Source organism: Synchiropus splendidus, chromosome 14 (assembly GCF_027744825.2).
Source record: "Synchiropus splendidus isolate RoL2022-P1 chromosome 14, RoL_Sspl_1.0, whole genome shotgun sequence".
NCBI lineage: Eukaryota > Metazoa > Chordata > Actinopteri > Syngnathiformes > Callionymidae > Synchiropus > Synchiropus splendidus.
This window is the reverse complement of record NC_071347.1, coordinates 21,823,049-21,850,840: the sequence shown is the minus strand read 5'-3', so window position 1 is coordinate 21,850,840 and position 27,792 is coordinate 21,823,049. Positions and strand designations below refer to the sequence as shown.

Here is a 27,792-nt window from a genome sequence, read left to right as displayed (position 1 = left end):
GGCAGCCATCTGCAGAGCGTTCGCTTTGTCTGAGAGCAACACTGTCAAGCAACCTGCCGCAGCGTCTGAACGAAAATGGATTTAAATAGCATCATAGAAGAGATAGAAACAGGAGAGCAGGATGGTGTGCTTCTGGCTCTGCAGCGCTACAACGAGAAGGTGGGACAACATTGCTTTAGTTACTGGCCTCATGGCATCTCTAATACAGTGCAGTCACTCCACTTTGAAAGGTACTGGAGAGAACCTCAGAAGGGTGTGGGGGGCGGGTGGACTCAGCGTAGGACTGGTTCCCACAGCTCCAGCATCCAGAGGGTGTAAGACGAAGGTTGAGGGCAGAGAAGTTTAGGAATCAAGACTTGTCCATGCGATAAGGAGGACACTTGTGATACTAAGGTACGGACCACTGGGGATCCAGACCAAGAAGTGACCAGGAATTCTAAAGGTCAAGACAAAGAGAGGGCAAGAAGAGAACCAAGCTGTTCAGGGATGATGTTCTGCTAGATGATGTTCTGCTAGATCTAGATGTTGAGACATCTAGGGGACAAAATGAGGACAAGTCTGAGCAAGTTCTGAAGTTTTAAGTGAGTTACTTTGAGGACTAGAATGAGTTATTTTTCAAGGTTTATACAAGAATTAGTGCAAGAATTCCTGGTCTTGTGGAGTCCACGTCTGGTCTTATAGAGGTCATCATGGTATGTCAACGGGAAGTTGAAATTTCTTTTACTCCACACTCACATCAGGATGAGACTGGTAGCTTGGAGGTATGTTGTTATCAGAAGGAGCCACAGGGATCTCAGTGAGACGTCAGATGCGCTTCGATTGATGTGTTCAAACTCTTGGTTCAGCTCCAACAAATCATGAACCTCAGACTGAGGGGAAGGAGGCAGGAGCATCTGTGTGGAGTCCGAGCTTGGAGCTTCCTGAAAACATCCATCCATCCACATGTGTCTGCCCCAGACACATGTGTCGACATGGATCAGGAAGCCAATAGGATTAGATTCTCCCGAACACAAATAGAGCTACCTGCAGTCTGGTCCAATCCTATTCTGCTAACCAGCTCACTGAGAAGCTTAGAGCTCCAGGAGACCTCCCTTCTGACACTGTTAGGTGTGTTACTCCAGGCATGCAAGCAGGGAGCAGCCAAAATCATACAGTCTATGAAACATCCCACTGTAGCCTCTGACTGGCTCCGAAACTGCCCCACACACATGGACTGGAGCTTCGCTGCCTCTGGATCAGTGGGATCAACATATAGCTTGGCACCTCTTGAACACACTGACCCTGTTTTATTTGACCTTTGGGGTGGAATGTCATACTTCACACTTCAAACACTGTTGCGCTTCAATATAGGTCACTGAGCTCAGTCACCCTCCAGGGATCCAGAGCAGATCTTTAGTTGACTTTAGAGCCAGGCTAGGTCTGGCCTGGTTACAGCGACCGGACAGCACAGCCTCTTTTATAAAAGGAATCAAATCAAATCTGAAATCTGGTCTCAGATGACCCTAACGTTTCCTCCTTGCAGATGAACGAGTGTTTCACATTCAGGAAGGAGGAGTGCGACACAGAGGTAAAGTTCTCAGCATGAAGCTTAACATCCGACACACCACTGACCTGCACCCTGTGTTTTTGTCCTCATGCTTCAGGAAGTGAATCAACAAAAGGTAAGAAAAATACCTGGAGAATCTGGAAAAATTCACCTATAAAACGTCCAATAAGTAAGAAATAATATGGACTAAATAATGCTTGCAGATTAGTGACCTAATTTAGTTTTATTGTTTTACTGCTTCCATGCAAACGTTTATTCTGTACATGTAGCACCAAAATAAATATTTACCTACGTATCGGTGGATGCCTGGAATAAAGACATCAGGATATGTACAAGGACAATGAGCCTTTTAGTATAGGTTCAACGAAATTTTAGACTAATTTGATTATTAAAAAGAGCAATTTTCTGTCTTTCTTTAAATACATTTAGCAGCCTGCTGTATGTCCCCAAATGTCAAGTTTAAAACATGTATTGAATATAAATAGTGTCAGACACTAAAGTAATCTGAGGCTTAGAATAGTTTAGTTAGAAATCGTGTACAACAGATACACGTGCACGAATTAGTTCACTTAATATTTAAATCCAAATTTACACTAAAATACTAAACCTCTCATTTCCATCACACACACATCCTGTAAACAATCGTGACCCCGATTATTTTCAGTAGTCTAGAAAATTCCGATACCCATGAACGCACCATGACTGCACACCCGAGACGCATAGATCAGCGCTTCATGTGTAAAAGAAACATGTTCCTCCTTTATTCAGGCAGATCAGCTCGAGCAGGTAGCGCTGGCAGCTTGATCTACGGTGGCCTGCAGTGGACAAAAAGTCCCGCTAAAGAGGGGTTCTGAGAGAGGCTAAATGTTTCACAGAAAAAATATGATATTTTGCTTCAAATTTGTAATAAGCCTGTGCCGCAGATGCTTTTATAGTAGGCGGTTCTAATGTAACACCCATTATAATCACCACCCCCTCCACTTCTGCTTGAGCCATCACGTAATAAACAACATTTAGGGCCTGAGATGGAATTTCTGTGCTTCAGATGAGCAGAAACTAAAGTAGAGAAGTGACTCCAGACTTGAGCAGGATTTCAGGACTGGAGAGATTTCTGACTGAAGTCTGATGGAACTGATCTGCAGGGTCACGTTGAGTGTGGGCAGAAGAGCGAGCACCGCAGGTGAAGGTCGAGCCGCCGTTAATCTGAGTTGACTTGTCCTCCTAATCCAACCGAGCCAAGACAGGCACATGATGGATGAGAGATCTTCTCACGGTTTGTCGTAGCTCAACTTGTCAAGGTCGCCGACCTGTTAGCTCCTTCACACACCTCGACACCGCGACTGAGATGGTCCCACACCGTTCACCCTGGACCTCCAGATCAGTCCACGCTACAAAAGTGAGAGCTGAATTTCAGACCTACGATTGAACAAAAGTGAGAGTCAAACATGTACACAGTGACTGAATTCTGCACATGAGTCTGGTGAGGCCGGCGAGAAAGTGAAGCACAAGTCTGATGGTGGAGGTCAGGGACAGAGGTGCGGTTTGTGATGTCGCTGCAGCGTCTGGGGGAGCTGGTCCTGGACTTCCTGAGCCGAGAGCTGCAGCCGCCCTGCCAGCTGGCCTGCCTGGAGACGGCCCGGATCCTGTCCCGGGACAAGCACTGCCTGCAGCCCTTTGTCAACTGCGCCTCCATGTCCACTCTGGCTCGCTGCGCCAGCATCAGCGTGGTCACAGGCGAGGACGCAGGTGGGTCACTGAAGCCGATCTGGCAGTTTTCATGGGTAAATAGCCGGTTACCATGGTGACCAGGGTGGGAGAGTCGGACTCTGACCTGAAGACGAGTGTTGTCCACGTGTCAGGGTCGACGGAGGGAGCAGAGGAGGGGCGGCGTGAGGAAGAGGCGTCTTCTGATGATGACGTGACCATCGAGGCCCTCAAGTGCATCTGCAACATCCTGCTGCACAACGAGCTGTCGCAGGTGGAGCGAGCTGCCGGCAGCGTCTGAGTCCAGCTGGTCTGATGCCTCTGGTTCTACCTCACAGGTCGTGGCTGTCGATCTGCAGCTGATCCGCGGAGTGACCAACCGACTGAAGAAGTGCTCGGCTGCTCACTGGAGCCCTCAGGTGGGGCTCAAGGGTCAGGGCTTCTGTGGGAGGAGGCCCCGAGGCAGACCCCTCAGTCTTCCTCTCCTCTCCTCTCTTCTCCTCTGCTCTCCTCTCTTCTCCTCTCCTCTCCTCTCCTCTCCTCTCCTCTCCTCTCCTCTCCACTCCTCCCCTCTCCTCTCCTCTCCTCTCCTCTGCTCTCCTCTGCTCTCGTCTCCTCTCCTCTCCTCTCCTCCCTGTCCCCCTCTCCTCTCCTCTCCCTCCCTTCCTCTCCTCTCCTCTCCTCTCCTCTCCTCTCCTCTCCTCTCCTCTCCTCTCCTCTCCTCTCCTCTGCTCTCGTCTCCTCTCCTCTCCTCTCCTCCCTGTCCCCCTCTCCTCTCCTCTCCCTCCCTTCCTCTCCTCTCCTCTCCTCTCCTCTCCTCTCCTCTGCTCTCCTCTCTTCTCCTCTCCTCTCCTCTCCTCTCTTCTCCTCTGCTCTCCTCTCCTCTCCTCTCCTCTCCTCTCCTCTCCTCTCCTCTCCGCTCCTCTCCTCCCTGTCCCCCTCTCCTCTCCTCTCCCTCCCTTCCTCTCCTCTCCTCTCCTCTCCTCTCCTCTCCTCCCTGTCTCCCTCTCCTCTCCTCTCCTCTCCTCTCCTCTCCTCTCCTCTCCTCTCCTCTCCTCTCCTCTCCTCTCCTCTCCTCTCCTCTCCTCCCTGTCTCCCTCTCCTCTCCTCTCCTCTCCCTCCCTTCCTCTCCTCTCCTCCCTGTCTCCCTCTCCTCTCCTCTCCTCTCCCTCCCTTCCTCTCCTCTCCTCTCCTCTCCTCTCCTCTCCTCTCCTCTCCTCTCCTCTGCTCTCCTCTGCTCTCGTCTCCTCTCCTCTCCTCTCCTCTCCTCCCTGTCTCCCTCTCCTCTCCTCTCCTCTCCTCTCCTCTCCTCTCCTCTCCTCTCCTCTCCTCCCTGTCTCCCTCTCCTCTCCTCTCCTCTCCCTCCCTTCCTCTCCTCTCCTCCCTGTCTCCCTCTCCTCTCCTCTCCTCTCCTCTCCTCCCTGTCTCCCTCTCCTCTCCTCTCCTCTCCCTCCCTTCCTCTCCTCTCCTCTCCCCACTCTCCTCTCTTCTCTTCTCCTCTCCTCTCAGATGAGCTGTCTCGTCTCCCACCAGGTCATCTTCTTCGACCTGCGTCTCACCTTCTTGCTGACGGCCCTGCGGGTGGACGTGCGCTCCCAGCTGGCTCAGGAACTTCACGGCATCTGCTTGTTAGGTGAGGAGAAGGGGCCGGTGAGAGCGGCCAGAGCTGCTGTTAGAGCGCCTCCCTCTGACCCGCAGGTCAGCTGCTGGACACCACGCTGTGCGTGGGACGGACAGACTCGCTGGAGAGCATCGGCTCTGAGGACCTGCCGCCTCTGAGCCGGGAACAGACAGAGATTGGCATGGAGATCCTCAAGATCCTGTTCAACATCACGTTCGACACGACCCGCCGCAAGGTGGACGAGGTCAGTGGGAGAGCCAGGTTAGTTCCATCATGGAGACTGACTCACGAGTGTGTGTGTGCAGGAGGACGCAGCGAAGTACCGTCGGCTGGGCGCCGTGCTGAGGCACTGCCTGGTGAGTCGAGCTGACGGAGAGGAGCGGACCGAGGAGTTTCATGGGTGAGACCAGGTCCACTCTCAAGGTCATCCTCACCTCTGACCCCTCTCTCTCTCTCTATCAGCCACACGGTCAACCTGCTCAGCAACCTGCCGCTGCCGTGTCTGGACGTCTTTCTGACCCCGAAGGTCACCCAGGGTTCAGTGGAGTACATGGGGGTCAACATGGACGCCGTCAACATCCTGCTGGAGTTCATGGAGAAGCGACTGGATGGGGTGAGAGGAGGAGAGGAGAGGAGCGGAACGGTGTGTTTGGGTGTGACTGGAGTCTTGTTTGTCCCGCAGGGTCAGAAGCTGAAGGAGAACCTCCTCCCTTCTCTGAACCTGCTGACTGAGAGTGCTCGGATCCACCGGGAGACCAGGAAGTTCCTCAGGTCAAAGGTCAGTGAGGGAAGAGTGATGGAGAAGGAGGTGGGTTGAACTGATCCGCGGTGCGTTCAGGTTCTTCCTCCGCTGCGGGACGTAAAGAGCCGGCCGGAGGTGGGCGACGCTCTGAGGAACAAGCTGGTGCGACTCATGACCCACGTGGACACGGACGTCAAGGCCAGCGCTGCTGAGTTCCTCTTCATCCTCTGCAAGGAGAACGGTGAGAACCACACGCTTGACTTGCGGCGCTGGAGCTGTTCACACCAAAGAACCAGGTTGAGTCAACACACTGTAAAAACTGAAGTCGTTTTGGTTGCATTTTAATATTTGTCAATATATTTCATACATTAAAGTAAATAAGGAAAGTGTGATGAAACACAAAAATCGAAAATAACTGATTTAAAAGGAGATTGAGGATTTTTTTTTTTATTGGGAAACTTGGATTATATCGGACATAAAATAAGCTAAAATAGATAAAAAGTTAAGATAAGAAGAAAATGATGCATTATAGTTAATTTAACAGCAATTCTTGAACTAGGAGTATCAAGTGGAAAAAGGTATAAATTGAAAAAAATAATAATGGTAATGAATTAAAAAAACATATATTTAAAGCAACCCAGAAAGAATCAGGAAAAATATTCTGTATTTTGTTGAAAAAATATGACGGTAAAAATATTTAAATAAAAATTTTGATGTAACTAGCAGAAAAAAGTAGAAAAATACATAATAAATAACTATATTAAAGAGCTGATAAGTTCATTGGATTATTTATTATAGATAAACAAGTGAACGTTAAAGACTGAAGAGATTTGAATTGGAAGCTGGCGTCAGTCAGACAGTTCGTCTGTCTGTCACAGTGACAAGAGTTTCCCGCCTCAGTCTCCAGGTTTATCAAGTACACGGGGTACGGGAACGCTGCGGGGCTGCTGGCTGCGCGAGGACTCCTGAGAGGAGGCAGCGACTCGGGGATCTACTCTGAGGACGAGGACTCGGAGACCGAAGAGTACCGCGAGGCTCGCGCTCAGTAAGATCTCAGCACAGCCACTGTATATATTAACGTCACGGCTGGAACCTGGCGCTTGTTTCGGGAACTATATATATATATATATATATATATATATATATATATATATATATATATGTTGTTTACATATATACAGTATGTATAAAGCTGTCTGTGTGTGAAAGATAAAATAGGAAATGAAGAAATTAACCCAGCAGTTGTTGTGAATATTAGAGTCACTGTAATATTTTTGGATCTCCAGAATAAACCCAATCACAGGAGTGGTGGAGGACGAGCAGCCCAACCCCATGGAGGGCATGACGGAGGAGCAGAAGGAGTTGGAGGCCATGAAGCTGGTCAACATGTTCGACAAGTTGTCCAGGTGAGTGGGAAGTGGCCAGAGCTGGAAACTCACATTCACTCAAGAGCCTGTGTTTGTTGGGCTTTAATTCACAATTGAAATCAGTTCAGAGATACAGAGTTGGACACGCGTCCCTGTCGCCTCCTCACAGGAACAACATGATCAAGCCCATGCAGCTGACCATGGACGGCGAGATGCGCGAGGTCAACCCGGACCTGCTCCTACAAACCGCCAACAACCAGCCGGACGAGCAGCAGAATTCCGACAACGAAGATTAGATGCAGGAAGGAAACCACTTGAAGCGTCGGGGATGATACGGTGGAGTCTGGAGGAACATGTGTGGAGATGACGGCTGTCAGTCACTGCTGCGCTCAGGATCAGCGTCAGCCCAAGGAAATGAAAGTTTAGCTCCAACTCTGTGGTGTTCAACATCACCCGTACATTGCCCAGATGTCTGAAATGTGAAGTCTCTGAGATGACATTTGTAATAAAATAAATGGTTTTAAAATGATTGCTGCGGAAAAGCATTTCTGTTGACGCAGCAGCGACACCTCCACTCTGACTCAGGGACATGACAGAGCCCTCCCCCCAGGAGGGCTGTTCTGTGGTGCAGTGTGTGGACATGAAGGGTGTGTAAACGTGTGTCACGTGTTTGTGTAGAGGAGTTTATCAGTTTGTTAGTGTTGAGATAACTCTGCTGTGGCTCAGTCAGAGTTGTTGTGTTGAGCGAATGCATGTGTCATTGTCTGTATGTTTTCATGTGGCTTTGTGTTACGGTTTGTGTGCAAGGATGAGTGTGTGTTTTGGTTTCTCTGTGTTGGACTGAAAGTGTGTGTGTGTGTTTGTGTCTATGTTCAGCAGAGTGTGAAATCTTACATGTGTGTTTGTTAGAAAGTATCAGTTCAAGAGTTTCGGACTGTGTGTCCGAGTGATGGGTACATGAGGCTTCATGACACAGTGTCCTGTCTTGCACATGCCACCAGATGGCGCTGTCTGCTGTAAAATACTGAGGCTTGAACAACTAAGAAACCTCACATCATTTCTAAACCAATAGTGCCATCTAGTGGCTGCTGAAACTGAGGCCACTGTTTCATCCATCCTGCAACAGGTGTGTGTTTATGTCTGTCTTGTCCAGAGAGTGTGTGTGTGTGTGTGTGCAATCAGGAGAGAGTTTTGTGGTCTGCTGATGTGCATCTGTGAGGGACTGTAAGGTCTGTGTGTGTCGTGTGTTCAGAGCACTGAGGTTGTGAGTCTGAGGCTTAAGTGAAAACACTCAAGTGTGTTGGAGGTAGTGTGTTTGTGTGTGTTTTCAAGCGAGGTTTTCATGCACGGGTGTGTGTCCGGATGAATGGGAGCGTGTACCATTGTAGATAACAGCAGTCAACAGAACCGAGGATCCGGGTCGTGAAGTCGTTTATTAACAGAAAGAGGTCGTGACCCCGGTGAACCGGGACATGACTTCAGAGTCGCAGCAGCAGTCGTGGGACACGAGGAGCGGGTTTCCGGGGTCCGACCCGCTGTAACAATCATGCAGCGCACAGGTCCGGCTCCCCTGCCGCGAACCACCCGAGCGGGTCAAGTCTGTGCGGTACTGAGCGGGCGCTAAGTTCTTGGTTCTGATTGGTCCCCGCTGTGCCGTGTCAAGATGACATCAACTGTCCGCTGTGTGCTGCTTCTCAGGTCCACCTCCACAGTCTCTGGACTCCTCGGGGTCAGTGGGCCTACGTGCGGGTGTCTGGGGGCCTCAGGTCCAACTGTGCTCGCAGGTGCTTCAACCTTACAGCGCAGCTCCGGGACAGAACCTGCCGGTCCTTCATGACACGAGGACTGTTCTGGACTCTTCAGAGACAATGGGTCGCTGGTGGGCCGCTCGTCTCTTGTGGCACCAGTAGAGGGAGCTGCAGAGGAGAGACGGTTCAGAATCTTCACTGGAAGCAGGTGGACCTGGCAGCTGGTTCAGCGCGTGACTCACCGTCCTGAATCACTGGGACGTCCTCCGTGCTGCTCTGGTCTTCCTTGAACGCCGGCAGGTCTCCTCTGTTGCCCCGGAAACGGACCGGAGATCTCTGCAGCACTGACTTGAGCTCTGCAACACAAGTGGGACGTGAACACAGAGCGGAAGAGTTGCGTGTGAGTCATGGGTGCGAGGGAGTCAGTGGGAGCGCCGGGGTCGGGGGTCACCTTGAGTCATGGCCAGTGCATCCTCGTGCACGGACACGGCTCGCCTCTGCGGGAGCGGCTTCAGGTGAGCACGAGGCTTCAGTAGGTTCTCTGGAACAGACAGGTTCAGCACAGCTCGCTCCAGCCGCCATGTTGAGGTGGGCAGACTCACCGGCGGTGGCGGATTGTGCTTTCTCCGAGCGCTGCTGCGCGCTCCATGGAGACGGACTGGTGGGGAGGGGCTCTCTCCTGGGGGAGGCGGCGGAGCAGGGGGGGCCCTGGAGGAACGAGCAGCGTGTTGGACTGCTGGCAACACAAACTCAGCTTGGTTCTGGTACCTGTGCAGGCGGGTCAGCGTGGGGTCTCAGCTGGACCCTGAGAGGCGCTGTGGAGGAAGACGCTGCGTCACCTGCAGGGGGCGTCGGCAGGGGAAGCGGGGGCTTCGCTGCCACTGCAGGTTTGGGAGGAAGAGGACCGGAAGGGCGATCGACCGATTTGAGGTGAGGGTGGGGCTCCGGGCGAATGGGGTCCAGAACTTTGACAGGATGTCTTGGGTCAGCTGGAAGAGAGGGGAAGGGGTGTAAGTATTTTGATGGGAGGATATTATGATTTTCATATCTTGACTGGTCATGACGCAGTATCGGGGCGCCCTCTAGTGGACCGCAACGGTACATAACACCTGCCCTTGCAGGCTGGAGTGAATCCGAGTCAGAGGTTGTGTACTGGCTCATGGGACAGACCTGCTGAGGTGGACATGGTTCTGGGCTTCACCGGGGGACCAGGTTTCTCCAGAATTGCACCTGGGTGACAGATACAGCAACAGAGTCTGAGGAGTGTCCACACGAAACAACAACACATCCAGGGTGAGTCAAGTGTGTGTGTTCGGTGAGGAAAGGTTTAGCGGGCGTGACGGTCTTAGAGCAGGGGGTTGTGCTCAAACAAGGTTATAATAGTTTGGGATTTTTCACTTTAGTTTTTTATTAGTTGTAGTGTTTCAGTGTAGAGATTGGAGATTGAAATAGGTCACAAAAATAGTAATAAAAACGCAACAAAAGACTCGCCACCGTTGTCAAACCAAGAGACGGCACGGACTCCTCACGTGGCACCTGCCGACAACTGTGGTGAAACCAGCCCAGACAAAATCTAAAGATTTGCAATCACCTCAAAACGCTTCTTCATGGAATAAACAAACACGAAAAAGAAGGACATTTTCACAAGAATTGTGGTTTGTTTTGATTAGTTTTGTAATGAGATGATGCAGTTTGAGTAGGTTATGGTTTCATGAAAAACGTTTTTTTTGTCTTAATTTCATTTAACAAAAATGTACAATTCTAGTTTTGTTTTTCTATAATAACCTTGGTGCTCACATGAGAAGGTGTAGGTGACGGCGTGTGTGTGTCGGTGTGTACTTGCTGTGTTTGAGAGCGTGAGTGTGTCTCAGTTGGAGTGTGTGTTACCCTCAGAGTTGGCCTTCCTCAGCTCTTCATCTTTATTCTACGAGAGACAGCGTGACGTTATTGATCACAGTCAAAGTCAGGAGACAAACAGCTGACATCATCATCCCGTCATCCACACGACAGGATGAAGGCGCTCCCGCACCACCGCACGCTCTCTCTACTGTGTTCTGAGGCGAGAGTCGGGGTCACCTGGTTGTGCTTGGAGTCTGCAGGTGGGGTTTTGGTGACGCCCATTCTGTGCAGCATCACCTGCAGCCTGTGCTCAAAGCTGGACGTCCCGTCTGACACGCACTTCTGGAAGAGAGCGGAGAGGCCTCACAGACAAGAGCAGCTCTCAGTGTGACGGCAGGGAGTGGCGTCTTTCATGACACTCTGTGTCCACCCTCATCACCCTATTACCATCGTGTCGGGTGATAAACTTCCTCTAGGAATGACTCAGGCCACACTGACTAAACTACCAAGTATAGGAGACCTGGGAAAAGTGCGGCCCGTGGCCAAATACGGCCCTTTGACTGTATTTGTTTTGTAGAAGTGTTTCAGTGAGCTTCAAGAGTCAACAACAACAAGGTTGTCGTCCAGGAACAGTCCAGTAGATTGAGTGCCGCCACTCACCTTACTGTGCGCGGCGTCCTTGTCCTCCGGCTCCAGTCCGGACAGCAGTATGAGACTCTGGCTCTTGCCCTCTCTGAAGGTCTTCTTCACTCTCCTCTCCACGGTTCCTTCTACTGAGGGCAGCTTGGTCCTCAGCTGCTCAGCTGAGGCAGGGGCCACCCCGCTGGGCATCTGAGCACATTCAGGTAAGAAAGGAGGTAGGCTCACGCCGTCTTTTTGCAAGTCTGAGAGCGTGGCGTCGGTGAGGTCGGGGGTTGTGGCGATAGTGGGGCGAGAGGGGGCGGTCTCTGCTGCGGGGGCGGACGTGCCGTCAGGGTCCACTGCTTCCTTCGCATCTTCGTCCAGATGTGGGCTGGAGGCAGCGGTTCCTTCTGTGACGGCGGCATCATTAGAAAGGTTAGCATCTCTGTGTTTGTCTCGCGCCCTCTCTCTGTCCCTGTCTTTGGCATCGCGGAGGGGACGGATGAGGTCCGCAATCGAGGTCCTTTTGACCTTCCCTGCCTCGCCTCCTTCTGCCTTGGCAGCTCGGCCCGTTCGAGGACGCTTGAAGGCAAAGAAATCCCCAAACTTTTTCTTGATGTTTTTGGAGGGAAGTGCAGCGGTGGAGGATGATGTGACAGAGGGGGAGGTGGGAGGGGAGGTGGGTGAGGGTGGGGGAGGAACGTCGGAACATGTGAGTGATGAGTCAAGAGGGGTGACGGTGGAAGATGTGATACTGTCAGACGAGGGGGAGACGGGGGTTGAGGCTGAGGGGGAAAGGCTGGGCTCTAGGGGAGGGGCTTGGGCAGGGTTTGACTCCTCCCACTGGCCTTTTCTGCAGCAGAGAGACAGCAGAAAGAGCAACAGACAAGAAGAGACACTCAGTACTACAACTATTGCTACACACATGCTGCAACACACATGCACAGGTCACAGTTTGAAAGGACATGCAGACACAGAGTCAGAGTTGTCCCACAGACGGACCCTCCCCTCGCCCCCCACCGCTCGAGCTGGGTGGACTGTAGAGGTCCGGACTGCTGTGTAGTCACCACAGAACAAAAGTGTCACAGTAGAGTTAAATTCTGCTCCGTATTTTTCAGCAGCACGTAATGAAGCGTCAACTTTAATTGACCATCGACATCCTCGTTTAAATTCAGCCACGGCGGCGTCAATAAACTCATCTACACACTTTGGATTTATTATCGCCTCCATGTCCTAATTACATTTAACAAGGAATCAAAATCGCTCATTCACTTCAAATCATTGAGGTGAATTATTGTTGAACCGATCCTGTCATTTTATCATCAGGACAACTCAGGAGCGTGGTGGCGTGGACCTCCACACTCATCATGCAGTTGAAACACCATCGACACTACAACACACGGACACGTGTTTACTGGGACATGAGAGGAGGGGAGTCTCTGTGACGGGATCAGGGGCCACATCACAAAGGTCCTGCTCAAGGGATCACAGTAAATACCACTTCATATGGGAATATTTCGAACATGGCATTCTGTGGAATAAAATGCCGTATTTTCCATGTGATCGGATTTTGTGATTGGCAATGACAGGCAGTGATCGGCATTCACCGATCACGCCGAGGTCAGCCTTTCATAATCGGTGGCCGATCAACTGGAGCATCCCGAGTAAAAATCCATGTATTATCTGCAGGCTCAGACCGCGAGAAAAAAGGAGCGGCTTATAGTCCAGAAAATACGGTAATTAAATTGCAATTTAAAAACATATTTTAAGAAGTGTATCAACCACTAGAAATAATTCATTTGCTTTGATCAGCGCGCAAAAGACGGGAATTAGTTAACTGGACTCTCACTTAAAGACGGGGTGAAAAGCTCAGTCAAGGAGCCTTTAGCCTTTAGTTGACAGAGGAGGTATGAGGGAAGGATGGAGTGTGAGGTCAGTGCAGTGTCCTCAGTCATGAGTGGAGAAAGAGCTGAGCCAGAAGGCAAAGCTATCCACTGACCAGCGGGTTCCTCCTCTCACCTGTGGCCACCAAAGAACAAGACTTTTCTGTCTGGACTCGGAGTAGTACCACATCATTAGAAGCCTGTCGACTCATGTAAGGGCGTCTTCTGGACTCAGTCAAGGGCTCAACTGGGAGGAGGCCCTGGTGCAGACCCAGGAGGCGTCCTCAGTGGGCCGGGAAATTAAACACCAGGGATTGTTGGGTCAGACTTTCTCTTTTTAACCACTGACTTCTATCTGAATTTAAGCCACACTAATGGAGGATTTGAATATAAAGTCAAAAATAAATAAATAAGTTGCTGCGTAAAACTAGGTCAACAGTAATGGCATCTGTTTGACTTGATGTGGCACCACTTTTATACATCTATTATTGAACCTGTTGGCCGATGCTATTTTAGTGGTTTCTTCAACAAGCTAAAGGAGAGGACACGTGACAGATTTTCAATCACAGAATCGATCAAAACTGCCAACAGGTTGAGGTCGAGTCGTCGGGTTGATAGAGAAGAGCCCTGATCAGGGTCAGTGATCTGTGTTGCCACGGTGACCGCTGCAGCTGCCCATCAGTCATTTGGTATTCAAGGTCAAGTATCCTGTCAGCACCAGAGTGTGTGTTGGGGACTCACAGTGAATAGTCTGGGATGATTCTCTTGGTGAAAAACTCTTCTACTCCTTCGTCCACTCGGCCCATCCCATCTGTGGCCTCATCCTCGCTCTTCAAGGCAGGGTCCTGAACACAAACACAATTTTTCAGTCACAGATCCACCACGGTCATCTAGTAGAACTGCTGTTCCTCAGCATCCATCAGAGCCAGTTGTGATGGAACCTTCTCTGCCACAGGGAGCACCACAGGTCCTGCTCTTCAGTCTGGAGAAGGAAGTTTGTACTTCTATGTTCAGGTATGAGGACGGAAGTGGACGGATAAAGAGCTTTTTCACATCAGCACTTTCTAAAAACGGCCTCAGCGACGTTACAGACCAGTACATGGGGATCTACAATCCTCTTAATGACCCATTAGCAGAGGTTTTCTCGGACAGCAGAGCTATTAGATTTAAAACCGGGGCCATCACCGTGATGGGCAGCTGTGGACTGAACGAGTCTCTACACAAAGATGTGGACAAATCTAAGTGCAACTCGAGCTCCCTCTCCGCGTTTCTGCTGAGTAATCGCAGCCTGATATAGACAGAGCTCAGTCACGTCCGTCGGCGGGGCCGGCCCAAGCCAAGGGGGGCCGCGAAGTAAGAAAGAACTGGCACTCAGAGAGCGCAGACCTCCACCAAGCAGCTCATATACACCCACTGTGATTCCTTTGCCAGATTTTTCTCCTCTGCATTTATTTAAGATATAATTCCATACCTTTTTGCTATTTCAAATATTGCTGATAGCAATGACCTCAGTGGCACAGCAGGTGGCATTAGTGTCCTGTAACCTGCTCACAGCTCACACTTGGTGACACTACTGTATGTCCTGCTGGTAGCATCCATCTTGTTCCTAGCCTTGAGATTGATTCCCTGGCCTCTTAAGTCATGTTAAAAAAGGAGGTCAACTTTTGGGGGTGGATCTACAGGGACGTGAACATGGCCGATCAGAGAGGCAGAATTGTCCCTTTATCTACTGTGGAAGTGTATTAAGAGCAACAAAAGACTTGAACACCGCTGTCACTGGGTCCATCAGATCCTGAGCCAAACGCACTGAAGCTGTCGTCCCAAATTCTTGGAAAAAAAAAACTTGTAGTAATCGCACCACAACATTGACATTACAAGTGCTTTTGCAGCTTAAATCACGTTAAATATGGCGTCAGAGAACGAAAGGGCAAACAGCGTTTCTTCAACAGGACCAGCTGACTTCCTCCAACATGAAGCGATTGACGCCCTGGCGGCGGCGTGAACGACCTGTGACGGCCTGTGACTCATCACCCCAGGATGGATGCGCCTCAGTGCCGACAGCGATCACACTATGACATGGTTAATGACCTCGACTGCGCCCACTCACAGTTCACTGCTTCTTGGAGAACATGATGTTTCAAATAAAGCCACTGGTGCGCATTTTACAAACATCTCCACCACACGAGCGTCAAGACACAGAACCTCTTGATCTCACGGTAAAACGACTTCTGCGCTCGATAAATCAGCCATCATCAAATTCAACTCCTCCCTCTGAGCTGATTCTGAATCACTTGATAATGTAGCTATCTCGCGGGCGCCGCGGAGGAAGGCTTGTGGGTATCCAGCTTTCACAGCGCATCCCCTCTGTTGTAGCCACCTGTCTGTTTACTGGCTGCCAACACAGGAAAACAAGCGTACACTCACGGAATGCTTGAGCAAAGCAAGGGTTCACCGAAAAACTCTTCCACACCGCGTCTGAAAAGATCTCGCCACAGTGACGAACAGATTTATTTTTAGCTCCATGAAGACAACTGAACCCATCTGGCGAACACATTAGGCTCTCAAAACAACGACGTTACACAACATCTTCAGCTACTCCACTTTGCATGACGGCCTGAACGCAGTGCCTCGGTCACATGTGTTAGAACTCAGTGAGAGTCACCTCACGACCCAGATGTGTCGGATGCTTTCAATATGACTGCAGTGACACAGCCTGGAACAGACACTCGGAAAACAGCTTGTAAATGAACCTGAATGGTCATAATTATACAGATGTAGCCTTCATCTGACCAGATACGACCCAAGTTACTATCCAAAGATTTGCCATCGATGGCATCTCCTCAGAAGTTCATGATATTTATGATAATTCAAGACCCACTGGAAGGCAGAGATGAGGGCCTTTGAGCTCATATAACTGACATTACGGTAGGACCCAGGACTTCTGCAGGAGCAGCAACCAAACAGATGAGACTCACAAGCCTAAAGCGAGCTTTGCTAGCGTAGCTGCTACATCCACATGCAGCTCAACTTTAAAGAAGTGAGAACAAACTATGTTTCTGCCCATAAAGAAACATACACACAGCTTGAAAACTAGCTTTAGCAACCTCTCTTTTAAGTCAAATAAATCAACTTACTGTAGACTACAAGTCCAGTTTGGACCCACCTTCTCATTCAGTGTTTTTAGATGATCTTCACCTCATTCTACACTGTAGATAGTGAATATCTCATATATAAAAAAAACAGGATAGATGGACTTATGAAGCAAAGAAAAAAAAACTCAAAATATGTTTTCTATTTTAGATGACCCCAAGTAGCCACCGTTGCTTTGTTGACAGGCAACAAGCCCTCTGCCTATTTCATGAGCTTCTGGATGGAGTCACCAGTTAGAGACCGAGTCAGGTGACCACCTCATGAAGCTCATCTCCAGAGTGGAGAGCAGTCATCCAAGCCAAGGCTGTTTTGAAGAATATGAAATATCAAACATGTTTTGAGTCATTTCACACTTTGTTTTCTCCATATGTTCATTCATAACTCTCAGGGAGAATCTGCAGGTAAATAGTCATGAAACCCTGAAACTAAAGAGCCATTTCATGTGAAGTACACTTCCAGACATACTACGTGGAGTTTAAAGACTCTCCAACAGTGAGTACAATATCAGACTTGAGTCACCAGAATATTTGTGTGTATCATGTTTTAGCTTGTTACTACAGTGTTATTGATATAATAATTAGTATTAATATCGTGACGAAGGATTCAGTCTCCAGGTCGGCTGTTATTAGGACACACACACACACACACACACACACACACACACACACACACACACACACACACACACACACACACACACACCTATGTCTGTTTCACACTGAAATGAAATCAATAGGCTGAAAAACAGTTCACATTTGGGCTCGGATCCCTGAAGCAGGGACCAGCTGGAACCAGTTCCTTTCCATTTTAAAAACATGTCTCTTCTTGAAAACATCTTTGTATGTCGTTAATTTAATTTCCAAGCAACACCGTTCTCCCTGCTGTGATCAAGCTCCAGTGAGAAGCTGTGATTAGAACTGAACTTTAGTCATACTGCACGTCTTTACAGTGGCAAGGCCACAATTCTCAGGTGGGGCTTTGGACGGAACACAATTTCAGTGCACCACTTTAGTAAGAAGATTTATGGAGGTGGTGAAGGAGGACATGAGGTTTGTAGGTTTGAGAGAAGAGGAAGCAGAGGACAGGGGGAGATGGAGGAGGATGATCCGCCGTGGCCACCCCTGAACGGAGAAGCCGCATGAAAACGAAGAAGAAAAAAAGACTTGAGTAAGTCATGACAGAAGGTAAACAGTGGAATAAAAGATGGCTGCACCTCTACTTTTGAGTGGAAGAATAAAACCTGGAAGATGGGAGCCAGAAAAGTGGCATTATTGTGGACCAATAATATCCAATGAACTAAGAGAGACGATAAGTTACTGAGCAAGATATATTGGACTACAGTGTACACAGAGCTGGAAAGGTCAGCTGTCATGGCGCCACATCAGAACACAGCAACAGCAGTCGTCAGGAGAAGCAACATAAGAGGTGCTCAAATTGATAAACAAGTCGTCAAGCGTCATGAAGTATCAGAGGACGGTCTGTGTCTTTCTCTTAGTCAGACATGACTCGTGCTTCGCCTCATGACGACACTGACAACAGGAAACTCAACCCTTAATGTGGAATAGTGGTTTCATTCCGGGCTCTTCTCTCTGGGCACATTTCCTGTCATGTCCCTCCGATCAGTCAGGGGGTCTCCACTTTAGAGGAGGAATTATTGACATAGGAACCATGGCCTCCGATTTGGAGATGCGATTCATCGTGCCTGAGCACAGAAGCTGTCAGGCCCACAACAGAATGACGCCTGTGTGTGTTGACAGGTGCTGAGACGATTCCTCAATGGAGGGATGAGGATGAAGATGAAGAAGAAGCAGAAGAAGAAGAGACCCCCATTAATGTGAAAGCATAAATAATTGAGTCAGCTTCCCCTGGGGGCCACAGGAGATGGAACAACCTAACAAACACCACTCCCAAAATTTATGCACATATTCTTACACACACACTACAGCCTTGATGTAGATAGATAGATAGATAGATAGATAGATAGATAGATAGACAGATAGATAGATAGACAGATAGATAGATAGATAGATAGATGGATAGATGGATAGATAGATAGATAGACAGATAGATAGATAGATAGATAGATGGATAGATGGATAGATAGATAGACAGATAGATATCTTGAGCTTATGCTGGCTACTAAAATGGTTGCAGCATCAGCTGCTACACACACAAAAAACACATCGCTGAGTGTGTGTGTCGCTAGCAGTGTCCTGGAGCAGGGAAGCTGTGTGTGCCCGTGCGTGTGTGTGTGTTGTTACCTGGGTTCTGGAGGAGGGAGGCTGTGTGTGTGTGCGCCGCGGCCGTGGTCGTGAGGCAGTGAAGTGCCTGAGCGTCTGTCCCTGGGAGGGTAGAGGCTCCATGAGAACAGCGGGGTCTCCAGAGCCGGGGAGGGAGCCTGGGCTGCGGCCACAGCCGGAAAAGGCGCCTCGCGTCTGGGCCAAACCTCCTCCGGTGTCGGAGCCGAGAGAAGAGGGGGAGACCGGGATGAATACGATGCTTCTCTCGCTCCCGATCTTGCCGCTGCAGCATCCACCACTGCAGCCACCTCCCCCCCTCCCTCCCTCCGCCTCCTCTGTCCCGGGGGGTGGGGGTGGGGGAAGGGGATGGGTTTGAGGCCAAAGCAGAAAGAAAAGGGGGTTGCAGTTGGTTACTGGGGGTGGCCAGTTCTTCCTCCTCCTATTCCTGCTCCGATGACTGGGTGTGATGTGACTGGAGGAGAGAGAGGCAGAGTGGAGACATATATGTGGGCCAAATTCAGCTGCTGGGATGGAAGCACATAGCGGAGAGAAGAGGCTGCTCAAGAGAGCAGGGGTGGGGGGGCGACATGAGCGGCTCAAACACACAGGAAGTAGAGACCCCCCCCCCTCGACACACACACACAGAGTCATTTAAAATGCAAATGAAGGAACGTAGCTTCAGTAATAAAACCGTACGCACACAAATCACCAAGGTTGACTCACAACACACTCCAGAACTCAGTCATCAGATAATATGATCCAAACAGCAGGCTGAGGAGGAGGAGGAGGAGGAGGCATCTTCATCACCGGCCTGGTGAAAGTCATTGATGTGAAAGTAAACAGAACATGCTCCAATTAGCCACTAACACTCGTGTAAATAGCTATTATTCACATGTTCATCTCATACTTTGATTCATTCATTCGTCATAATACCTCGAAATTGATCATGAAAACCTCACTCACACTATTCAACACACTATTTAAAAGAACAAAACAACGTACCACATGCGCCTCGATGACGACGCTCCGCGAGTTGTTTCATGAACCGCGGAAAATGGAATTTTACACTTGCATTACGGCGTTTTGCATGAAAATGAACACGATTTTTTACACCGTTTAGTGACTGCAGATGAAAGCTGTGAAGCTGAAGTCGAATATTGGGCCCAATTAAATAGAAACTTCAGAAGAATGACACCGCACGTTTTTTGGCAGTTAGCTAACTAGCAGGTGCACACAGCGTAGCGTTGGTATTTTCATACGTTCTCAATACCTTTACACCTCAACCGAGCCACAACAAATGATCATACATAAACTCCAACACGATACTATTAAAAAATGACATGAGGCAACGTTTACCTGATTAATTAAAAGGAGTAAACGCCGGTTGTACCTTTCAAAATAAAAGCCTCGAGCCAGAAGAGTGTACGGATTACTTTTTCAAAATAAGGGACGTATAACAGTATTTTCTAAACTATTTTATCGTGTATACTATTTAGTATTTGTTTCAAATTTATTGTGATACACCAACAACAGGAGAATAATTCTTAGTACATCGTTGATGTAGTTGGAAAATGAAGCCATTTCAGAATCATTAAACCCTGGAATTTCCTCATGGTCCATAATTCTTGAAGCAACTCAAGGATGTTTTGTTGTCAGGGTCCATCCATTTCGGGCTAATGTTTTCTCCTCCTTCCACAGTGTTAGAGAGACACTCTCAGCACTCATGGGCCTATCAGAAGTTTATTTGTCATCAGCTGTACAGTGATTTGTTTATAACAAGAGCTTCTCTTTGTGTGTCATAAAAAAGTATTTGCCTTTGAGAGAACACAAACGGATGATGCTAACGCCCACCATGCAGCTACCGAACATTCAACTTCTTGGCACAAAGATATTTTGTGGCCTCTGGGGGTTTTATATTTGTGGGACTTAAGCACGTCACATGACAGTTTTGAACTCTTCCAGTCGGGGCCGCTGACGATCTTATTGATAGAAAAATAGAGCATGTAGAATCAGAAAAATTATTCACACGTCAAAAACTATTCATGCTTTTTTTTTTTTTTTTTTAAGTACAATTTTCAGATGTGGAGGCGCCTCTGAACGAGCCGTGACGACTTTACACTTAGAAGCTCAAACAACCTGCGTCTGAATCCCAGTTTGTCTGGAGAAGAACAAATTAAAAAAAAAATGTTGAAATGCTTTGATGTAGAAAACAAACCAGAGGAAAAGTGGAGAACAGGTGAAACTACCATCCAACAGGACTCGAGGCTAAAATGTATATTTACATGCAAACGGATTAAATGTGGGTGGGAGAGGAGGTGGAGAGTGGAAGTGGACCTTCGGAATGTTGACAGCAAGGAGCAAAAGTGAAGTGGAGACATTATTGTCAGTCTTAAAACACTGGCAGGAAGGTATCAGCTCAGTCAGGCGGGAGCAGCTCGGTGGCCGTGGAGAGAGGGTTATGTACACGCAGGTGAGAAACCTGATGCCGCTCCTCGAGGGAACAACACTGCGAGCCGTGCGTTGAGGACAGCCAGCGGATTTACTCTGACACTCTCAGGAGGAGGAGTGACACACGTGGACCTGTCCCGGCGACGGCCCACACTACTTGATTAAAATGTTGAGAGCCGTTTATATACAGGATGACGATCTGCAAATGAAGATGAGTGACACGATTGAAACAAACGTGGTGGCAGAACATGAATGAACCCTGAAGAGTTGCAGCATCGCATGGAATAACTTGAGACATTCGGCTGGTTCGAAATGTCGTGGCAAACTTGGACGCGCTCCAAGTCGGAGACGGGTCACTGGGTTTCTCCAGACTGGGAGCTAAATCAAAAGCACAAACAGGTGAGCGATGTGGGGAAGGGGAGGGCGGAATTTGTGGAGTCCGGGCACATGTGTTCTCCAGCTCCATCTTTACCGGTCCATCATGCTGAGGATCATTTCGGGAGTCAGGTCTCCGTTGGCAGCAGCTGCAGCTGCAGCTTCCTCGTTCACAGCCAAGCCGACAGTCTCAGGCCCCGCCCTGTCCAGTCCCGTCTCCAGGTGTGTAACTGCCGAGCCATCCTCACTCTTCCCCTCCTCCTCCTCCTCCTCCGGTCCCTGGACCTCCACCTGGATGATGGTGTCTACAAAACAAGGGCGGAGAATCAGCCCAGACCTCGGACCAGACTTGTTGGAGAGGGCCGCGGCGCTCACCAGCGTCGACCATCTTGTCCGCCTCTGCCACAGACTTCACAGGAGCAGGAGACTTGGGAGGATTCTTGGGAGGTCGCCCCCGTTTCCGTTTGATGGGTGGCTCTTCTGGAGCTGGGAGTGGAACAGTTGCCGGCGCCTGGTCCAGCTCCATGTTGTGGAGTTCCTCCTCTTCATTGAGGAGCAACTCATCCCCTCGCTCCATCTCTTCGTCCTCCTCCTCATAGTCTTCTTCTTCTTCTTCCTCCTCATCCTCATCATGTTCAGCATTGTCATCATCTGCAAAACACAATTAACCCACCACCGTGTCACGACAGAATCACAGCAGGGCTGGTTGCACACACCGTGAGGTGGGACACTGACCGCTGTCATCATCATATCTTCTGCTCTTCATCTTCCTCTTCCTGCCTCTCTTGCCCTTCTTCGCCGGCGGACTTCTCTTCTCCGATTCTTCCACTTCACCGGAGCAGTTCTCACAGTGACGCAGCATGGTGTTCTGCACAAACAGAGCCCGTCAGTCACCCGGCTGTGGCGGAACCCTGCGTCGGCAGCAGGCGGGACTTACTCTCCGGGTGAAGGTCTTGCTGCACTTGGGACAGACGAAGGCGGTGGGAACAAAGTTGGGGTCGTGATAGCGCTTGAAATGCATGTCCAGAAGCTGCTTCTGTCTGAAGGTCTTCTCACACTGGCTGCAGGCGAAAGGCTTCTCCCCGGTGTGGGTTCTGCGGTGCATGACCATGTGCCGCTCCTGAGGGGACACACACCCACAAAAACAACTCAGAGCCAAATATATAGAAGAGTTTTTTAAAACTTAAATGATAACCAAAAATATTGAATCATATTTTTTCTGATTTTAAGAAAAAAATGTTTGTCGGACTTACGATTAACCGACACTGCCACATGAAACAAATCAGCTTGTTTTATCCAAGCTTTTCTATCAGACTACGGCATTTGTGATGTGTGGCCCCCTTTACATCTTGGTGACTGAATATTCCTTTTCACTTCTCACCTTCTCCTTCTCACATGTTCACCACACAGACTCGAGAATTTAATATTTTTTAATTGATAACCAACTTCTCCCTTTAGTGCATTCTTGTCACTACGATAGTACAGTTATTTCTGACCATGCACCCATCCTTATGAAAATGTCTCTCTCTGACATAGCGCAAAGTCCCAAACAGTGGCGTTTTAACTCTCCAAAAACTTTGTTACCACCAGACTATTTACAAGGGCTGACTATCTGTGTGTGTAAACGGCACTTACTTAAGTGGCAATGAATGTTTTTTTGTATGTTTGAGGTTGTTGTATTTCATTTTTTGTTTTTGTTTCTCTTTCAAACACCTGTACACTGTACAAGTTACTGATGTGGACCACAGCTCTTGGTTATCTAAAATTGTCCCATCATGACAGCACTTTGTCAAACTGGTAAATTTCAATAAAAAAAGATATGAAGATATATATATATATATATATATATATATATATATATATATATATATATATATATATATATATATATATATGTGTTTGTCAACAGAGGACACAGATAACTTCAGCAACCGCAGGAAGGCAAGCCGATATGCTGCCATCTGCTGGACATAAAGGAAACTGCATCGAATCTATACCGCTATCACAGGCTGACCGGAGTGGCATCCTACCTGACGGCAGCAATAGTCGCACATGTCGCACTTGAAGCGCTTCTCGTTCTTGTGAGACTTCTGGTGCTGGATGAGCGCGTAGCGCTCGTGGAAGACGGCATCGCAGTAACGACACTTCTTCCCCGTCTCGATGAATGAATGCTGCTTACGGAGATGGACACCTGCACAGGCCAGAGGAGGGTGAGAGTTTAATGGCAGCCGACACAACGTACCGGGTCAGACCGCGGCTCACGAGCGTACCCAGGTCACTCTTGCGGGCAATCACCGTGTCGCAGTGGGGACAGTGGAATTTGGCCACGTTCTCAGTGTGTTTCTGGAGAATGTGCATTTTCATGGTTCCACTCTGGGTGAAGCGGGCGTGACAGATGTAGCACTCGTACGGCTTCTCTCCTGAAGAAACCAACACAATGGCCATGAAGCGCCAGTGAAGTTCTTCCACCCAAACACCTTCAAATCCATATGGCTCTGATCAAGACCAAGGGAGAGTTGAAGAAGACCATATGAGGCGTCTTCACCTGAGTGTGTCCTCATGTGCCTCTTCAGCTTGTAGGTGTCTCTGCTGGCGTAACTGCACAGGCTGCACTGGAAGGGACGCTCACCGGTGTGAGAGCGGATGTGGCGCTTTAGCTTGCTCACCTGGGAGACGGTGAGGAGAGAATGAGCAGGGTCAGATGAGCACGTGGCAGCCAAGCATCCGCCTCACCTCCACACTGGCGTAGTCGCACATGGAGCACTTGAAGGGTTTTTCATGAGTGTGTTTGTAGCGTCGGTGGCGGACCAGCTCGCCGCTCGTCACAAAAGCCATGTCACAGTCAGTGCACTTGTGAGGCCGAGTCCCTGCACGGCGACAGAGAAGGACATCAGTGTGTGAAGAGCAATGATCAGAGTGCAGGACGGTCACGTACCGGTGTGAGTGTTGAGGTGGTTCCTCAACAAGGTGACTGTTCGGAAGGCTCGTCCACACAGATGGCATTTGTGAGGCCTCTCGTCTGTGTGGCTCTTCATGTGTCGGTCCAGGTTGGAGCGGCGGGGACATGTGTAGCTGCACAGCTCGCACTGGAAGGTTTTTTTCACACCTGACACACAGACACTCAGTCAGGGTTGGAGCACGAGCATCGCCGCGTCACTTTCGCGCTCACCTTTCTTCTTGATCTTGGTCGGCTTCGGCGGCTTCATGTTGCCCACAACCTTCTCTGCGTTGACCTCGGAGAGCAGCCCTTCCTGCTGCTCCTCCTCGAAGTCGTACACGCTGACATCCATGTCCTTGTCTCCGTCGCCGTAACGCAAGCGACTCTTCTTGCCCTGCAGGACAACACGTTTTCAGGACAAGAGATTTACAATAATATCCAGGTCTTCAGGTTCATGACAGTGGAATCCAACTCATGTTGTCCCACCTTCTTAGCTTTCTTCACAACTCCAATAGGCGGCTGGTAGTCAGGATCTTTCGACCATGTTCGATCTGCAGGTGGTGGCATGGGTTCTTCCTCCTCCTCATCCAGAATCTGGTTCCCCACCTCGACGTCTTCATCCTCCTCGTCCTCCTCTTCCTCAGGTGGGCCCTCGCCCTCCACAGTTTCCACCTCTCCGTTGGCACCCACTTTAACCACCTGCACATCAGAATCAAACTTTTATACGACAATCGTCATGTAATATCATCCCTGTTGAGAACAGCTTTCATACATTGACATTGTTTAGATCAACAACGAGAAAGCATCACCACGAACCTGAAAGCCTTCTGGCAGCGGGAGAGTGTGGCAGATGACGGGGTCTCCGTCTTTAGTGATCGCAGTGGTGTTGGCATAGCTGCCCTGCTGGAGGGCCTGCACGGCGCCGGCTGAAACAGGCACCTGGACCAGCTGCAGCTCTCCCAGACCAAGTGCCGCCTGCTCTTCCATGTTCACCACCTGCACACCACAGCGTGGGCCATCAGCAAGCACAGCTCGGACGGGCGCAGTAATCCGATCAACCCGTCACTGACCTGCAGTGTAATAATCTGTGTCTGGTCCACTGTGGTTACTGTGGCTTGGTGGGCCGCGCTCACAGACCCGGACCCACTAACAGCAGCCCCCATCACCTGGAGAACATTTGATGATTGAGTATTGGAGGCACTCTGACGTCCACCTCCAGGCCGATCATCACACATGAGAAATCAAACCTCAGTCTTCATCTGAAGGAGAGCCGGGTCCAGCGAGTCCATCACCATCATTTCAACTCCAGACCCTCCCATCAGCTGCTGCTGACCCTGGTTGCCTGTCACCATCCCTTCTCCATTACCTGCCGAACATAGTCATGACTCAAACATGCACCAAAGTCTGCGCTAAAGAATGCAAATCGAGACGTACCTCGTCTCTCCACCACACCCCCAGCCTCAGCAGCTTGCTGGAGGAGATCTGCCACGATGGGATCCTGAAAGTCTTTGGCTGGAACCTCCACCATCCCAACACCCTCCACGGGCCCTTGGTCCATGTTGGGCAGGAGCTGAAGCAGAACAATGACATGAGCATCTTTAGATTTCATTCTGGTTTCCTTCTTTCTCAAGATCCCTTAACACAACAATCAGCTCTCAAACTTTCACACATCAATGTCATGCAGCACATGACCGAAAAGAATCTGCGAGAGTTTCATGTCTGCATTTTGGTGCACCTCTGGTTTTCCCCACAGCCACCTGGAAAACCTCAAAAATGGATGAATGTGAACACTCTAATAGTTATCTACTTTGACTCTGAATGGTAGAGGGTTGACGTCTCCCAACGTGGGACGAATAAATTATCCAACCTAATCTCAAGAAGCCCTGCAAAGTGAACAACCTCATCTGCTGCTGTTGCACATTTCATTTGTATTTTTCTATCTTATTTCTTAATAGCTGCACATTCAACTAAGTTAACAATAAAGAAATAACCTGAATTGTTATGACTTATAAAACTTTGTCATCTCAAATGTTTTACAATGATGAGGGAGCTCTCTCTTCTTGCTCATCAATCACATTCAAGCCAAGCAAATTAACTGCAAACTTCTCCCTGTGAGATCACTAGAGCATCTATTTGATCTAAATTCATTTCTACCATAGCTATTCAGATGTCCTATTCAATGATAATAATTCTTGTAAACAATAAATTCACAAGGTGGTGAGAAGTTGTTATAAAAAAAAATGCAAAAACAACGTTTAATTTGCATTTGTGGAACACAGTAAAGAAGATCCATTTGGTTCCATAGACTGGTGTTTGGTCAACTTGAGATGGATAAACTTTTACCTTTTTTTAGGAGCCAGTGTCCTGTCAGTGGGCGCTTATGATGCCACCAATTTGGGGGCTTCAGCCTCTGTAGGCTTTGACTGACTGACTGACACAAGGCTCCCCGCTGAGAGACCGAGGTCCAGCCTCAGTAGCATCGCCGTGCTGGTGTTTTTGTACCTCTCCTGGCATCATCGTAGAGGGAGCTCTTTGCCACAGTCCAACAAGCGTCTTAGCGATTTAGCTGGGCTTCGAACAAGAGTCGATCGGTCGCCGTGGAGGAGGCAATGCTCGGCGCTGGGGCTACGGAAAGTCTCGGGAAGACAGCAGTAGCAGTCCGGCTCGCTCTGAGCTCCAGAGCGTCGACGGTTGCTCCCGATCACTTAGCAGCAATGCCTCGTCATCCTTGTCCACTCCGGTTCCGCGTTAGCATTTTGGGGCTAGGCTAACTGACAGCCTAAATATCCCAATTGATTTGGTGTAAACGACATTCACGCAACCGATCGTGCCATTGCGCTTTTAAATATAACCGGACATCAAGTGTAATATTTCTAATTATGTGAAATATTGATGTAGACAACACGGGCGGGCCTGCGCTAACTCGCTGCTAACCTCATTATTTTACATATAACACGCGCCGTGTTTCCAGTAAAGTGCGCAGCTAGACAGATGCAGATGTCGTCATATATCGTGATTATGACAGTAGATTTCGAAGCCCACAAATCGCTGACTGAAGGCCGGGCTAGTCCGGGGCGATGACAGCGGGCTAAGGTGTTAGCAGCAGTGGAAGTTAAACCGCCACTTTCAGCTCTAAAGACGGAAACAAAGACGAGGGAAGATGGACGCCTCGGCCTAAACTCTCATAATGTCTCATGCATATATGTACGCAACCCATCAAGGCGGGTGCGTTTGGAAGTCGGGCTTCAGTTTAATACTCTCCAACTTGCTGTATTTAAGCCGATTTTGAGGGGTTTTGTGACAACGATAGAGGGAGACAAACACTCTCCGAGCGAGCACCCAGAGCCCCATCGTGACACCTAGAGGCCGATTAAAGATCCTGCAAACTCCCCCTCAGACGAAAAGTAGTGACACTTTACCTGCGCCGATGCGTTTCTCGTCCCGTTTAACTTGACAGACAGCGCAGAGTCCGGTCTACAAAGTTAGTAATGTGGCGAGAGAAGGTGGCTTCTTCGCAGTTTGTTTAAATCCTCTCCCGCATTAACTGAGTAGCTCTGCCACAAAATGGCA

At 49.2% G+C, this 27,792-nt stretch overlaps 3 protein-coding genes across 7 annotated transcripts; 1 reads left to right on the top strand and 2 right to left on the bottom strand.

Moving 5' to 3' along the window:
- Positions 1 to 7,510, top strand: ric8a (RIC8 guanine nucleotide exchange factor A). Of its 2 annotated transcripts, XM_053884726.1 has the most exons (15): positions 1 to 159; positions 1,523 to 1,567; positions 1,644 to 1,661; positions 3,106 to 3,292; positions 3,406 to 3,524; positions 3,589 to 3,669; positions 4,784 to 4,883; positions 4,949 to 5,115; positions 5,177 to 5,271; positions 5,334 to 5,484; positions 5,554 to 5,649; positions 5,710 to 5,854; positions 6,514 to 6,658; positions 6,900 to 7,019; positions 7,150 to 7,510. In XM_053884726.1, exons 1-15 carry the CDS (start codon positions 76 to 78, stop codon positions 7,274 to 7,276), a joined length of 1,680 nt encoding a protein of 559 aa, XP_053740701.1. In that variant the 5' UTR covers positions 1 to 75; the 3' UTR covers positions 7,277 to 7,510. The 2 variants fall into 2 exon arrangements, with proteins under 2 accessions (XP_053740701.1, XP_053740700.1); XM_053884725.1 differs by having other exon boundaries at positions 5,334 to 5,649.
- Positions 7,273 to 19,131, bottom strand: LOC128770365 (capping protein, Arp2/3 and myosin-I linker protein 2-like). Of its 3 annotated transcripts, none has more exons than XM_053884721.1 (11): positions 18,483 to 19,131; positions 13,813 to 13,916; positions 11,228 to 12,041; positions 10,805 to 10,906; positions 10,616 to 10,652; positions 9,899 to 9,958; positions 9,497 to 9,717; positions 9,331 to 9,436; positions 9,180 to 9,269; positions 8,971 to 9,084; positions 7,273 to 8,896 (listed from the first exon to the last, which is right to left on the bottom strand). In XM_053884721.1, exons 1-11 carry the CDS (start codon positions 19,110 to 19,112, stop codon positions 8,601 to 8,603), a joined length of 2,574 nt encoding a protein of 857 aa, XP_053740696.1. In that variant the 5' UTR covers positions 19,113 to 19,131; the 3' UTR covers positions 7,273 to 8,600. The 3 variants fall into 3 exon arrangements, with proteins under 3 accessions (XP_053740696.1, XP_053740695.1, XP_053740697.1); XM_053884720.1 differs by having other exon boundaries at positions 10,805 to 10,909; positions 18,483 to 19,128; XM_053884722.1 differs by having other exon boundaries at positions 10,805 to 10,909; positions 11,228 to 11,598; positions 18,483 to 18,516.
- On the bottom strand, positions 18,799 to 27,792 carry LOC128770366 (transcriptional repressor CTCF-like). Of its 2 annotated transcripts, none has more exons than XM_053884724.1 (17): positions 26,566 to 27,549; positions 25,657 to 25,792; positions 25,470 to 25,588; positions 25,293 to 25,388; positions 25,039 to 25,218; positions 24,709 to 24,921; positions 24,454 to 24,616; positions 24,220 to 24,390; positions 24,018 to 24,151; positions 23,830 to 23,950; positions 23,555 to 23,704; positions 23,315 to 23,475; positions 22,222 to 22,404; positions 22,020 to 22,152; positions 21,660 to 21,935; positions 19,162 to 21,589; positions 18,799 to 18,933 (listed from the first exon to the last, which is right to left on the bottom strand). In XM_053884724.1, exons 2-16 carry the CDS (start codon positions 25,778 to 25,780, stop codon positions 21,378 to 21,380), a joined length of 2,436 nt encoding a protein of 811 aa, XP_053740699.1. In that variant the 5' UTR covers positions 25,781 to 25,792; positions 26,566 to 27,549; the 3' UTR covers positions 18,799 to 18,933; positions 19,162 to 21,377. The 2 variants fall into 2 exon arrangements, with proteins under 2 accessions (XP_053740699.1, XP_053740698.1); XM_053884723.1 differs by lacking the exon at positions 26,566 to 27,549 and adding an exon at positions 27,642 to 27,792 and having other exon boundaries at positions 18,800 to 18,933.